Here is a 15,368-nt window from a genome sequence, read left to right on the forward strand (position 1 = left end):
TATTCACAACACTGTTAGCCAATATAAACAATTTCAAGATATATCAAATAATGGGTCAGGGTGTTGGAGGGAGTTAAATTTCCTCTGGTTGTATGCTGCTTAATGCATTCATATGAAATCCCTTCATATGCTCTTTAAAGTAGTGTTAAACTGTTTAAAACAAATGTGTTAATTACTATTTTTTTAAAAAAGCCCATAAAAGTAACTTTGTGCAAATGTACTAACAATGCACAGAGGAAATTAAGCCCCATGTTGTTTGAATTTTTAAGAATATAATGCCACAATTTATAATAAAAAAGATACTTTTGATTGAAAAAAAATTAAGCCAATTAGGGGGCAAGGTAAAATTAGTGCGAAATTATAAGGAAGTGGCAGCCTGTGATCCCAAAGGCAGGAAACACAAATAATTGAACTTAATAATTCAAACATGTTTTCATCTTTTCTTAAGAAAAATGAACTGGAAAGGTAAGTAAACAGAGAGGAAGTAGCCTCAACCTGCTCTATGTTGTATCCACTGGCCAAAGAAGCACCGTAGCCACCAACAAATGCTGCTGCTGGTAGCGCGTACAGATAGTTGTATTCAGGTGGATCTGTGGGACGTTTAAACATATCCAACATCCTCTGGGTAATAAGGAAACCACCTGAAATTAAAAAGGTACATGTCCAAACATTCTTTACTTTACTGCAAACACCTAAATTAAATTGATCTAACAAGAATGTCTAATCAACAAGAATGAAAAACATCAATGTCAATTATAAGTTTAAAGCACCCATTTCCACCCAAAATCAGTTTAAAATGAGTAACTCCCAAACATGAGGAAATGAAATTGCTTGGTCAATGTTTATACGGTGAACTGTACTGCTTTTCCGATCAGCTCAATGGCACGCATTGAGGCACTAATCCTTTAAGGAGAGACGTGACAAGCTGCTCAGTGAAAAGGGCATTAGGGCATTTTGGGGAGTGTGGGAGTTTAGGTTCAGACCACCTTACTGCTGGGTCACAGGTAAAGCTTGGGCCCCCTCACCTGAAAACTGAATGGTAATAAAACGGACTCTAGGACCACTTCAAAAATTAGTGAAGAATGTTGGGGGTTGAGCTGGAATTGTGTTCACTCAGCCCCATTGAGAAACAGGACATAAATTCTCTGAGAAAAGAAAAGATAGATTCTAATGTGGGCAAGGCAGGGGTGGGGTGTCTCGAATGATTTGCAGGTTTCAAAATAAAAGTGATGAATAAAGAACAAACTGCAATCATTGCTCACTCAGCAAATAAAAGTAACTATGGAGAAACTCATTCATCAGCTCTTGCCCTCCCCTCAGCATGCTAACATTTTTACAAGCTTCAGCATTAGTTTCATCTGTGCGAGCTGACCACGTTAGAACATAACACAGTGAGGGAAAGGAAATTGAATCCCATCAATTAATATAGCCAGGTGGATAGATTTGTTGAGTCCCAAATCCGCAGCTCATCTTCACTTGTACAAGTAACAGTGGCACCCTATCACTGCCACAGAACTTACCTGCTATATTAACCGATGATATAAAAGCAGCCAGTAGGGCTAGTGTTTGAGGAATAGATGATGGTAAGAAACTTCCTCCCATTAGGACTAGACCACCTACAGCTGTAAGGCCTGAAGAGTGCATAGAAACACAAGAGCAAATTACACAGTGAAGGGAAAAAGGCTTTTTAAAGATCTGTCTTCCTCTCTTTCTGCTTTATTGAAATAACGTTCAAGGCCATACAGTCTTTCAATTGCATTTCTACAAAATTTTGACAATGGTGGTTTACAAAGTTACATTTTACTGGAGTAAACTTTATGATTACTGAAGGTGGTTCCACATTTCAACACATTTTTGTAGCACCTGAGTAGAAAGCTTTATTTTTTAATTACTACTTATAAGTGGACCAGTGTATGGAGACGTTTTGCCTCCTCATTCACTTTAGCAGATGCTGTCATCACTCCTGATCAAGCCTTGTGAGAAGCCAGGCCCACAACTTTCACAGCTAAAGTGAAAATAAATTTGGCTCCATTCAATTGCTGAAGTGGCAAACCTAATGGCCTCTCACTAGGCTGATAATAGTATTAACTTTTAATACTAAGTCTCAGTAGGCCAAGCTGTTATACAAAGTCCATCAGCAGTGGGAATGTACTGATTTCACTCAATGTGAAAGTGCTTGTAGAATGACAGGACAGGAGTCCGCTCCTATACTCCACTAATGTTAAATCAGAGGTAAGCATAGGTAAGGAGCCTCGTAGTCATCAGTCTGGGGATTGGCTAAGTGTCAGTGAGGGAGACTAGGGACAGGACACTCAATTCTTGTGCCGTAGAGTCTGGTGAAAGTAAAATCAGAAATGTGACTTTAATAAAAAGTACACTTTACACAGAAAAAAACCTTCTAGGAATTTCTGCATTTACACACTCAGGTTTGCAGGTTATTTCACGTAAATAATTTCGAAAAGCAAGACATGCAAAAACTGAGATAAATACATCCAGATCGGAGAACATTTCCTTGCACTTCATAGAGGTTATGCCAATACATTACAATTTTGAGTGTGACTTTGCAAAATTCTTACCCGAGATGGCATTCGTCACTGACATTAGTGGTGAATGCAGAGCTGGAGTGACGCCCCACACTGTGTGATATCCCACCAGACCCGCTAGACCGAAGGTCGTAACCATCTGAGTGAAGGCAGCATTTGGAGAGCTTATTCCTAACCCGAGAACTCCAGCCAAACCTGTGAATCAACATTGGTTAGTGCTACTTCCGCAATAAAACTTGATGAGCTACTTAATTATTGTTAGCATGAAGTACATGTTTATATTTTTCTAACGGAACCAGACAAACTGGGTATTCACCATGGAGACAGGAAAAGAGAAGTCGGGTTTATTTTCAGGCCAGAGAACCAGCGGGAAACTGGTTAAAGATTTTCAACTGGGTGAGCCCTTAACTGGCATCTAGGTAGGTTCACTGTCCAGCTAAGGGCAGCACACAAGTTCTGAGGGTGGGAGGGGGGGTGGTCACTCAGAGCTCTTCCAGCTTCAAAGCAGCACCCAGCTGCAGTACAAAGTAACCAGGAGGGCACTTCAACAAGGTGGTGCCCCCTGAGCCACTTTTTAGAAACTCTGAAACAGAAAAAGCAGCCATCGGGTGGGGGTGCAGGGTAATCCCTCTCGACAGGGTGGGGTCTTTGGCTGTATTCCCACTCTTGGAGGCAGGAGAGTTATTCAGCCTGCCAAGCGCAGCCCCATCTCCCGCTGGGTGCCTGTCTACAGGCAGCTGATCTGACGCCCCCCCCCCACAAAGTTTTCCAGGCTCTTAAATGAGGCTAATTGCCTTCCTGCCTCATGGGGGACAGGCAACCTGTCCAGTGCTCGAATTCACCTCCCCCGAAATGGCCGGCACCATCAAGAATGACAACGTCAGCCGGCATCGTCCTTTCTCGGAGACTCTGTCCCATTTCTCTTCCCGTCTTTGGGGCCCCTGAAAATTCAGCCCAATAAGTCAATCGTCTTAAACAAAAAAGTGCTCTGATAGGATTAGCACACACTTATTGTCAATAATCTTAAATAAATTGAATTACTTTGATCTGATTAAGGAAACTATGAATCAAATGGGAATTTGATTTACACAGTACAAGATGATAATTAAAGAGCAACAAACAAGTCAGTTGCTGTTTGCAGAACATCTTGCCCAAAGCCATATTTCTCTGAAAATGTGTGACCTTATCTAACCTTAGAGGCTAAGCAGTGTCATGCCCACTTTGTACTTGGACAGGGGTCCAGATTGGAAGGTCATGGCACAGCAGAAACCAGCAGGGAGGGTTGCTCTGATTGCTCATCACTCATCCATGGTCCTGTCCACTGCCACATGGTATTGGAGTGGGAATGGAATCCACAAGCATCAAGGCAACAAAATTTCAATCGAGCTCACGTTAAACTTCCCTCTAAATTAAAAGCAAAACGCTGCGGATGCTGGAAATCCAAAATAAAAACGGAAAATGCTGGAAAAACTCAGCAGGTCTTGGGTGGGGGGGGCATCTGTGGAGAGAGAAACAGAGTTAACATTTCCAGTCAAACGTTCCAAAGAAGAGTCATATTGGACTGGAAACATGAACTCTACTTCTCTCTCCACAGGCGCTGACAAGACCTGTTGAATCTTTGATGCATTTTCTGTTTCTATTTTAAACTTCTTTCTGTTTGATTGGACCCCAGCTAGATTATAGTTCATTGGCAGCCTTTGAAAAGGGATTTTTGCCCAGTGACACTGGAGAACTTCGGCATCAATTTTATTGGCCCAATTAAAGAGCAAGCGTTTTTTTCCCTTTGGCCTTACCTGTTGTATAGATACCAGCAGAAGTCATTGTCTTTCTGAAGGGAGAAATCATGGCTTTCTTTTCTGCTTCAAGTTCTGTTACTGATTTTTGTTTAACAGGTGCACTCACTGGAACAGTTAAGGGTTGAGGTGCTGGAAATAAATTCTTGCCTTCCTGCGTGCGATGGTGGAAAGTGTTAAGCTTCATAATTTCATCACTTTTATTAAATGAAGAATGACTTAGCTTTCACTTCTAATTTGAAGTTTCTTAGTCAAGGAGTACACAATCAATTGAACGATTCAACTCTGTTGGTACAAATTTGTGCAGAAAATTTGCACTTATGTAGCATCTTTAACATAAAGCTCATCACTGAAGCAATAGTCAGTTGAAAATTAACCTTGAGCCAATAGAGGTATTAGGAGGGGGAGACAGAGACACAAAATTTGGTCAGAGAAAAGCTTTTTCAGGGAGTGTCTTAAAGAACGACAAAGGAGAGGCAGAGGTTTAGGGAGGAAATTCCAGAGCTTAGCATCTGGGTAGCTAACGGCACTGCCAGCAATGGTGCAGAGGAACACAGGGTTCTTGGAGGGTTATAGGGCTGCAGGAAGTTGCAGAGATAGGGAAACCATGAGGGTATTTGATTATGTGAATGAGAATTTAAAAACTCTAGGGGTGTAGAATTGCACTAAGTGCGGTAGTGGGTGTGAAAAATGGTGGTTTTACCAGCCAACCACATTGGCGGGTTTGTGCACTGTATCATCTGCCTCCTGCCCTCAGTAATTATGCAGCCACAGGAAACATGTCACCTTGCTGGTGGGCGGCCTCTGAATTGCCCGCCATGCCACTACCTCACCGTTTCCTCATTCTGGGCGCCATATCTAAATGGCAACCGCGCACAGCCCCTCAATGCCCGCAGCCCAGGGCTGCTCCAGTAAAGACACGGCCCTGAAAGCCAGAAGAGTTCAGTGACCTGTCACTGGAATGCCTTTTGGAGACTTGCCCACCATGATGTCCTCCCACCCCCTGCTCTGGCCGCAGGAGGTCCAGCAAGTTCCCCACTCCTTCACATAATCAAATACCCTCATGGTTTCCCTATCTCTGCAACTTCCTGCAGCCCTATAACCCTCCAAGAACCCTGTGTTCCTCTGCACCATTACTGGCAGTGCCGTTAGCTACCCAGATGCTAAGCTCTGGAATTTCCACCCTAAACCTCTGCCTCTCCTTTGTCGTTCTTTAAGACAATCCCTGAAAAAGCTTTTCTCTGACCAAATTTTGTGTCTCTGTCTCCCCCTCCTAATACCTCTATTGGCTTGGGAGGTGATGAAAGTGGTGGTCAGTGCCAACGCTGCACAGAAGAGATCGGCCATCCAGTGCAGAAAGAGGATGAATGATCTCATTCATGCCACCAGGGTAAAGCAACCATCTCATCACTCTAAACTCACACTCACAAGCCCATCACACATTCACTGGCATCTCAATCACAACCAGCTCAAGGGAAATCACCATTCAGTCTCTCTCACACACCCTCGCATCTCCATCTGGCCTCATCTCCTTTGGAGACTGCCTCCTCAGCCCTCACTATCTTGAGGCCACTTGCACAGATCTACATGTTCCCCCCACACACACCCTAGGATACCCATCCCTCTTCCCCAGTAAAGCCCTCATCCTGCAGCCCCTTCCCTTTCCTGAAGCCATTTCTCCCCCTTCCCCAAACAAGCCCTAACCCTGCAGCCATTGAAAAGCCCCCCGGCCTTACGGTTGGTCTGGTAGGTAGAGACCTGCCTGTGAGCCCCCCTATAGGTGATGTGGTGCTGCTTATGAAGCCTGGCACTGATGACCACGAGCGCTGCCTGAAGCAAGGTAGGCAAAAAAAAAATCCTCAAAATCTCAAGCGAGGCTCAGCCTGCCAGTTGCACATCACGGCAATCAGGGCTTATGCAGATGCTGAAGTATTGAACTTAGGTTCCTGATGTGCTGTAGTGACAAATGCGGTCTGCCATTGACGGACAATCACAAACTGGCTTCACAACGGCGTAAAAAACGATTTTTGGCCTTCTCGCCATATTGTCCACTCACGCCGCCAAACATGCCCGCCACCAACAGGAGCAGAAAATTCAGGCCTGGATGCTGGTGGGCCACTAGCCAATGTATGCCAGTGAGAATGATTTGATGGGGTTAGGATAGAGGCAACAGCATTTTGATGAGTTACAGTTTACAGAGGATGAGGAAGCTGGCCAGGAGAGTACTGGAGTAGTCAACTCTGGAGGTGGCAAACATCTGGATGAGGGTTTCAGCAGTTTATGCAAGGACAGAGACAGGGCAATGTTACTAGACGAAAGTAGGCGGACTCCAAGCTGGAGATGTTAAAGGAGCCTGAGGCTGAGTTTGGGGTCAAATAGGATGTTGAGATTATGAACAGTTTCACCCAAAACGCAAAGAGATCCATACAATGCAACTCACCAAAATGCTCATTGTCATGTTGGCTGGCACCCACAAATACATTTTCTTCCCCATTTCAACCATTAAACTTCCTCATTTCCTCCAGTATTGTGATAATTTACTAGTAACTATCCCTCCTGATTTTACAGTTCCCCTCCAATTTTAGTGGGAATCTGGATTGAAATAGGATTCATTTAAATATGAAGACAAGGAGCAGCAGTTGCCAGCAATGCAGTGACATGTTGCTACTCCTTGTATAAAGGACTGATAGTGTATGAACATTAAATGGGTTATCCTAACACTGCACAGCCCAACTACACCTCATTTTTAATGAAAATTACAAAATTAAAATACAAGTTAATATTTTACGTTACTTAACACGAGGTTTTAACCTTTTTCACTTGCGTACTCAAATTCTGTCCGACGTCTTTCAGAATAAATTCGAAACAGGGATCTGTATAACAAGAACACCCACCTGCATTACTAAAGTGCCTCGGATAACATGATCAACCGTTCCATATCCAAATTCATCCTTTGGCTCAAAGTAAAAGTATTCTTTGTCAGGGCTGATTGCCTTCAACAGCTTTAAAATATTGTTCGAGTACAGGCTACTGGCCTGTGTGGCCATTCTGCTTGGCAGATCTGTATAACCTATGTGGGTCACACCCTAACAAATGAGAGGAGCGAGTTAACAAAGACAAGTCGAAATTCACAGAAATAAAATCAGACTGTATTCTTTGTTAATGAACATAAATGGCAACAACAGAAAACAAACTTCTAAGAGTCTTTTACTCACCCTATGTACATAAATTTCTTCAGGTTTTGTTGTTGCTATATTTCCACCAGCTTCAGCAGCGAGATCAACAATAACTGAGCCATCCTTCATTGTTTCCACCATCTCCTTGGTGATAAGGATTGGTGCACGTTTTCCTGTAGATGCACACAAACAAAAGATTATACAAGTATTAGCAAAGTGGGTCACCCTTCCTTCTTAGGACATAAGAACATAAGCAAGAGGAACAGGAGTGGACCATTCGGCCCCTCCAGCCTGCTCCACCATTCAATAAGATCATGGCCGACCATTTAGGACGGAGATGAGGAGAAATTTTGTCACCCAGCGAGTGGTGAGCCTGTGGAATTCATTACCACAGAAAGTAGTTGAGACCAAAACATTGTATGCTTTCAAGTAGGAGTTAGATATAGCTCTAGGGGCGAAAGGGATCAAAGGGTACGGAGAGAAAGCGGGAGCAGGGTATTGAGTTGGATGATCAGCCATGATCATAATGAATGGCGGAGCAGGCTCGAAGGGCCGAACGGCCTACTCCTGTTCTTAGTTTCTATCTTCTTGTGTTTCGATTTTCACATTGCCACCTAACCCCGATAACCTTTCATTCCCTTGCCTAACAAGAATCTATCTACCTCTGCCTTAAAAATATTCAATGACCTCACCTCTACCATCTTCTGAGTTAGAGAATTCCAAAGTCACACAACCCTCAGAAAAAATTTCTCCTCATCTCTGTCCTAAAAGAGCAACCCCTTAATTTAAAACAGTGCCCCCTAGTTTTGGACTTACCCACAAGGAGAAACATCCTTTCAATGTCAACCTTGTCAAGGCCGTTCAGGACCTTGTATACTTCAATCAAATCACCCCTCACTTTTCTAAACTCCTGTGGAAACAAGCCCAGTCTGTCCAACCTTTCCTCATAAGACAACCCATTCATTCCAGGTATCAATCTAGTAAACCTCCTTTGACCCGCCTCCAATGCATTTACATCCTTCCTTAAATAAGGAGACCTAAACTGCACACAGTATTTGAGGCGCAGTCTCACCAATGACCTGTATAACTGAAGCATAACATCCTTACTTTTATGTTCAATCCCTCTTGTAATAAAGGATAGCATTCCATTAACCTTCTTAATTACTTGCTGTACCTGCATACTAACTTTTTGTGACTCATGTACTAGAACACCTAGATCCCTCTGCACCTCAGAATTATGCAGCCGTTCTCCATTTAAGTAATACTCTGCTTTTTTGTTCTTCCTGCCAAAGAGAAAAACTTCACATTTTCCCACATTAAACTCCATTTGCCAGATCGTTGCCCATTCACTCAACCTATCTATATCCATCTGCAACCTCCTCAAGAGTTCTACAGAACATACTTTCCTACCTAACTTTGTGTCATCTGCAAACTTAGCTACCATATCTTCACTCCCCTCATCTAAGTCGTTGATGTAAATCGTAAAAAGTTGAGGCCCTAGTACAGACCCTTGTGGGACTCCACTCCTCACATCCTGGCAATCAGAAAAAGACCTATTTATGCATACCCTCTGCTTTCTGCCAGCCAGCCAATCTTCTATCCATGATAATATGTTACCCCCTACACCATGCGCTTTTATTTTCCATAATAATCTTTGATGTGGCACCTTATCAAATGCCTTCTGGAAATCAAGTAAGTACATCTACAGGCTCCCTTTTTATCCACAGCTCATGTTACTCTTTCAAAAAAACTCCAAGAAATTGCTTAAACATGATTTTCTTTTTACAAAACCATGCTGACTCTTACCTATTGCCCTGAGCTTTTCTAAGTGCCCAGCTATAACCTCCTTAATGATCGATTCTAATAAACTCCCCATGACAGATGTCAAGCTAACTGGCCTATAGTTTCCTGTTTTCTGCCTCCCTCCCTTCTTGAATAGAGGGGTTATATTTGCTACTTTCCAATCTGATGGAACCCTTCCAGAATCTAGCGAATTTTGGAAAATTAACACCAGTGCTTCGATTACCTCAATAGCCACCTCTTTTATGACCCTAGGATGTAGTCCTTTGGGACCCAGAGACTTACCAGCAGCTCCATCAATTTGCTCAGTATCATTTCCCTAGTGATTTCAATTTCACCAAGTTTCTTTCTCCCGTTCATCTTCTGATTTGCAGCTATTACTAAAACGTTTTTTGTACCTTCTATATTGAACACAGAAGCAAAATATTTGATCATTTCTTCCGCCGTTTCCTTATTATCTATTATTACCTCCCCACTGTCACTCTCTAGAGGACCAACACCACTTTACTTACTCTTTTCCTTTTTAAATACACTTGCTATCCATTTTTACATTTCTCACTAGCTTCCTCTCATACTCCAGTTTATTTCTCCTGATTAATCTTTTATTGATCTTCTGCAGTTTTTTATATTCTGTCCAATTATTTGTCCAGCAACTCAGCTTTGCTTTTTCTTTAAGGTTGATGCTTTCCTTAACATCTTTAGTTAACCACAGACGGTGTGTCCTCTCCTTAGAATTTTTCTCTATAACAGAAGTGTTCTTATTCTGAATACTCCGAAGTATCCCCTTAAATGTCTGCCACTGCTTCTCTATTGATCTATCCTTAAGCCTAGTTTCCCGGTTCACTTCAGCTAGCTCAGATTTCATCCCCCAAAGTTGCTCTTATTTAAGTTTAAGATACTAGTGTTAGACCCACTCTTCTTTTCAAATCAGATGTAAAATTCAAATTGTGGTTGCTGCTACCTAGGAATGCCTTTACACTGAGGTCATTAATTAATCCTGTCATGTTACACAATACCAAGTCTAATATAACCTGCTCTCTGGTTGGTTCCAGAACATGCTGCTCTAAGAAACTCTCTCAAAAGCAAACTAAGAACTCCCCATCCAGGATACTACTGTCAATCTGATTTTTCCAAGTTTATGTGCAGATTAAAACCACCCATGATTATTGCCGTCCCTTTATCACAAGCACACGATATTTTCTCGAATACTTTGTCCTATCATATGGCTACTCTTGATATCCTATGTTCAATTTCAAAAGCATAGCACTGTGTAAAAGTATATTTTCTATTTCTTTATAAAACCAGCAGAAAACAACACTACCTAAAACCTAAATGCATGTACACATCCTTTTGCAAGTATACCACATACCAGCAGTAAGTCAGCTCAAAACAATAATATTCTGCTCGATTTAAGGCAAATGGGTGCTACACCATAATCTTATTTTCTGTATAATATCTAATGCTCTTTCTCTGTCCCATTAAATCTCAACTCCAAAGGGAAACTCCCTTCTGGGATATTTTATCCTGATTTGGGGAGTTCAGTAGTACCTCATTCACTTGCCCATTCTTTATGTATTTACCTAGACAATTGGGCTGGGAAGGTACTTGATCAGTGGAACATTGAATTCTAGCACAAGGAGACTGCAACTCATTTTGTCTGCTCCGAATTTACACAAATGTATCAGAAAAGCTGTCTGTGTGCATCTTTCATCAGAATTGGTTCAGTTCAGGAAAAAGATCATTGACCTGAAATATTAACTCTTTCTCCCTCCAAAGATGCGGCCTGATCTGGTGGCTATTCTCTGTTTTAATTCCAGATTTCCAGCACCTGCAGTGTTTTATTTTTGTACGGATCCTTATGATGATTCCACAATTCTGAATAGTCAACTTTACAGCCTCTCTTTTCTTTCTGTCTTTCAGCCAACCATCTATCTATTCTGCTACTTGTTCCCTGACTCCGCATGCTTTGATCTTATTTATTAGTTTATTATGTGGTACATTATCAAAGGCTTTTGGACAGCTATATCTCCAGTATTACCCATGTCAACTCTGCCTGTTACCTTCTCAAAGAATTCAGTTAAGTTGGTCAAGGAAGACTTTCCCTTTTGAAACCCATCTTCACTATTATGTTGTTGATTTCTAGGGCCAGAACTTTCTCCTCCCGCCAGTGGTGGGGTTCATGGTGGGAGGGGATGGAGAATATGAGGGGAGGAATGATAGTGAGAAATGACAGTAGGAATTGTCATGACAGGAAAAAGGCAGACTGCTATTCCCCCACCCCCGGAAAGGTTGTCAGGAACCGGATTAGCACCTTGTTGATGTTATGGAAATAAGTAGCCTACTGGAATGTTCTCTCCCCACCACCACCGACCCTGCAGCAAATCCTGCACCCTGCCGGCAGGAAATCACGTTGGTCCGATTCACGGCTGGACCAATGTGGCTTTCACGTGGTGAGATGGCACTTACCTGAAAAGCCATGGCCTGAATCACCAGAGGAACTCACGGAGGTAAGGTGTGGTACAACCTGGGGTGGGGGGGGATTACTGGAAGACAAATTTGGGGGTGGGGGAAGAAACCAGGGTGCCTTGAAGGTGGCTAGGTGGGAAGAGGTGAGAAGCCAGGGAGCATTGGAGGGGGGAGAATGGTGTTCAGAGGGAGGGGCCTGTGCTGTCGACACTGGAATCTTGGGGTCAAACTGAGGGTGGTGGTGGGAGGGCAATGTAACTGTGTGGGGACAGCAAGAAGTGGTAGGGTGGGAGGGCAGGAGGGCAAGGGTGCATCTGTGGCAGGTGTAGGTCTTATCTGGGTCATTAGAGAAGATAAAAAGTTTAACACGGACCTTGGGAGTGGGCAGGATCAGAGTGGGCATCAGGACTGTGGCAGGTGTGGGCTCATTGTGGAGAGGAGGCATTTCAATTCTGACAGTGAAGGGCTGTAGGTGCTGGGGAGAGGTTCAAGGGTGACAAATGGGAGGGTGAAGGTAACCAAGGGGAAGGGGGGGTCTATGGTGGTAGGGGTTAGGGGTGGAATAGGGTAAAAGGTGGAGATAGTTTGGAATATCAAGCACGCAATCCTCAGTCGAAGGCAAATCAGGGTGTCAACGCCCTTGACATCCAGCTTAAAAAATGCTAGGTGGGAGGAGCTTCATGGTCAGCTCAACTGGACAACTAAAGGACAACCCTGATAGTCTATCCTGACAGGGAAAGGTCTCTCTACAAACTCCAAAGGGCACGGAAGGGATAGGAAATAGTGTGACCCGGAGGCTTCTCACATATGGCTTGCAAAAGCCATGGCAAAGAACGATGGCTCCAAGTACAGACATCATTCCGGGTGACACAGACCCAGCCTGGGTTTCCCCTGGAAGGGGTGGGGAGGTGGTGGAGAGGGTGTTCAGGTAACAAAAGCAGCAAGCAAGAAATCCAGGAGACCTCCGTGAAGTACAGTGATTAATATATTTATAAAAGGTGCAATGGCTATACCTGTGCCACTAATATAAACCTAATAAGTCTTCATTTTTCTTGTTTACCAGCTCGTCCAGGTGCTTTCCCGAAATCTGCAGTAGAGCTGGAGGCAGCCTGCTGACTACCAAGCCCAGTTGTCTCTGATGACTTTGGCAGGCATCACCAGGAAGTGCAGAGCCTGGAGGACCCCGGCTTTCTTTGGGTCTCCTGCTCTAGGTCAGGTGCACCCTCAGCGGTCCCAGAGGCTGGAGCTGATGGGGTCACAGGCAGAGGGAGGGGACTTGGCACACATGGACACCCTTGGAGAGTCCAGGATGGAAGCCCCACTGGTGTCTGCCTGACACTCCTCCTCCCTTTGGCTGCCTTGAGGGCCCCTCCCTGACTCCTTGAGGAAAAGGGGCGCCTGGAGGAAGGTTGAGGTGCCCCATCCCCTTCTTGCGTAGCCACTGTGAAAGCTCATCCATGTCTACAGCGATAAAGCGCAGGTCTGAGCGCATCTCCAGCAGAAACTGGGCATTCTGCTGGATCAGATACTCCATGGTGTCTGCTATTCTTCCCATGGAGACCTCGATGCGCTCACATGTCAGAACCACTACATCAGACAGCATGCAGAAGGGCTCCTCCACCTCGCGTGCCATGCTGTTGAGAGCCTCTGACACCCCTGCCTAATGTTCCCCTGTGTCTCGCTGATAGTCCAGTATTTTCTCCATGACCACTCCCAGAGGCTCATCATCTGTCTCAGAGGCAAAGGCCTCTTCTCCAGCATTCCTCCTAATACTGGCAACTTTGGCTGTCACTGCCTCCTCCTGCTGTAGACACGTGTCTGTGAGGTGACCACCAGGGTGTGAGCCTGAGCTTAAACTAGATCTGTGAACCATCGAGGTGCGTGTCTCTGGGCTGGTGGAGGGTGCAGGTGAACAACTCTGATGGCTCTACAGGTGTTAGATCATCCTCGTCCTCTTCTGAGGTTTCCTACGTGCTGGGGCTGATTTCAGGTGTGGGTCAGGCCTGACTCTCTTCCTCCTGGCACCTAAAATGGAAAGAGGAGAGAATGAGTTCCATCCTAGGCTGCCTACTACATAACACAGGGCCTCACCCTCAAGTTCCAATTTGCAGAGATGAAGCGTGCTCTCTCACGGATGATTGGGGGAGGCCAACCTCGCCGTCAGCACATGCATGGTCACAGGCCTCCCCTGCCCGATCGGCAACCCACTGAGAGGGGCCAAACGGTGGGCATGCCCCCTCCCGTCTTCTCCCTCTCACACCTATTGGGCGCTGTCTTCTTCTGTGTAAAGATAGAGAGATGGATTGTGAGCACTTCTGATGCAGGAGCATGTCACATGCTGCTAATTCTGTGACTGATAAGTGACCTGGTCACTCCCAAAAGCCTGTCCACCATGAACAAGGCACAAAGTGAGGGGTTCGAGGGAATGCTATCCACTTGCCTGGATAAGTGTAGCTCCCACAGCACTCAGGAAGCTGGGCACTATCCAGGACCACACAGGCTGCTTGACTGACAGCCCATCTAGCACCTTCAACAATTAGTCCCTCCACTGCTAACCCTTTGGCAGCTGCTTTGTAAACCATTCACTGCTGCTAGACCCAAAGGCTATTGTGGCAGCCCCTCCAGACCCACGCGCACTAGCAGCTAGAAGGATAAAGGCAGCAGAGGCAGGGAGAGAAGGTTCACTTACCTTGGGTGGTGCAGATTAAGTTGTTCATGCTTTTCCTGCACTGCAGGGCGGTCCCTCCTCTGCACCCCTGTGGCACTCACCACCCTGGCAACCTCCTCCCAGGCCGATGCGGTGAGTCAGGAGGGCCTCCTGCTCCCATCCCTGGGAAAGAGGATGTCTCTCCTGTCCTCCACGGCCTGAAGGAGAGTCTCCAGGGAGGCGCCACCGAACCGTGGGGCTGGTGCTTGCTGCTTTCTGGAAGCTATCTCCATGTCCTGGACTCCTGGCGTTGGGGTGATGAACTACTTGCTGTCCAGGTGCCTTTTAAATATGCCACCCAGACAAGACGACAGGGAGTACGACTCCCTGCCCACCCCAAACCATGATGCAACATAACCCTCCCGGCTACATAATTAATGAGGTGAGCAGCACATGATTTGATGTGCTCACCTCCCAGCTCTCCAGTAGGAGGCCCTCCAACTTCCTGTTCCCGTCACCGGACTTCGGCCCACTGTGGAAAATCTCAGCTTCGATTTTTGTTCTATTTTCTCCTTTGGCTGATTCTTAGTTCCTTGAACATGTTTTATCTCCATTCTTAAAGAAAAATGTTAGCTATCCACCAGTCACACTATCCCTCTATTTCACAAATTGATAGATGTGATTCTGCCTCTGTTATCTTTTCCCTAGGTTCTTTTAGAATGCAAGGATGCAATTCATCCAGATAAATATCCTAGACACTCAGTTTCAAATACCTATGCATTGCTTTTCTTCTCCAGTGAGATATGTATCATTTCAGATATATCACCATTCTTTATACTTATTTGCTAAAAAAGTTGTTCCTCAATAAGGACAACATGTTTGATCCAAATTCTGTCCCCACTTATACATGCACTCACTTTCCAGAAGCAGTCACTAGATAACA

At 44.7% G+C, this 15,368-nt stretch overlaps 1 protein-coding gene across 3 annotated transcripts in view; it reads right to left on the reverse strand.

Moving 5' to 3' along the window:
• Positions 1 to 15,368, reverse strand: part of LOC121269935 (NAD(P) transhydrogenase, mitochondrial-like) — an 80,956-nt gene that overhangs the window by 36,311 nt on the left and 29,277 nt on the right. For all 3 annotated transcript variants that reach the window (XM_041175086.1, XM_041175087.1, XM_041175089.1), the window contains exons 8-13: positions 7,552 to 7,685; positions 7,231 to 7,422; positions 4,337 to 4,490; positions 2,577 to 2,738; positions 1,521 to 1,631; positions 496 to 641 (exon numbers count right to left, since the gene is read on the reverse strand). In XM_041175086.1, coding sequence (XP_041031020.1) covers positions 496 to 641; positions 1,521 to 1,631; positions 2,577 to 2,738; positions 4,337 to 4,490; positions 7,231 to 7,422; positions 7,552 to 7,685 — 899 coding nt within the window. The remainder of the gene's footprint in view (positions 1 to 495; positions 642 to 1,520; positions 1,632 to 2,576; positions 2,739 to 4,336; positions 4,491 to 7,230; positions 7,423 to 7,551; positions 7,686 to 15,368) is intronic.

This window comes from Carcharodon carcharias, chromosome 26 (assembly GCF_017639515.1).
Source record: "Carcharodon carcharias isolate sCarCar2 chromosome 26, sCarCar2.pri, whole genome shotgun sequence".
Lineage (NCBI taxonomy): Eukaryota > Metazoa > Chordata > Chondrichthyes > Lamniformes > Lamnidae > Carcharodon > Carcharodon carcharias.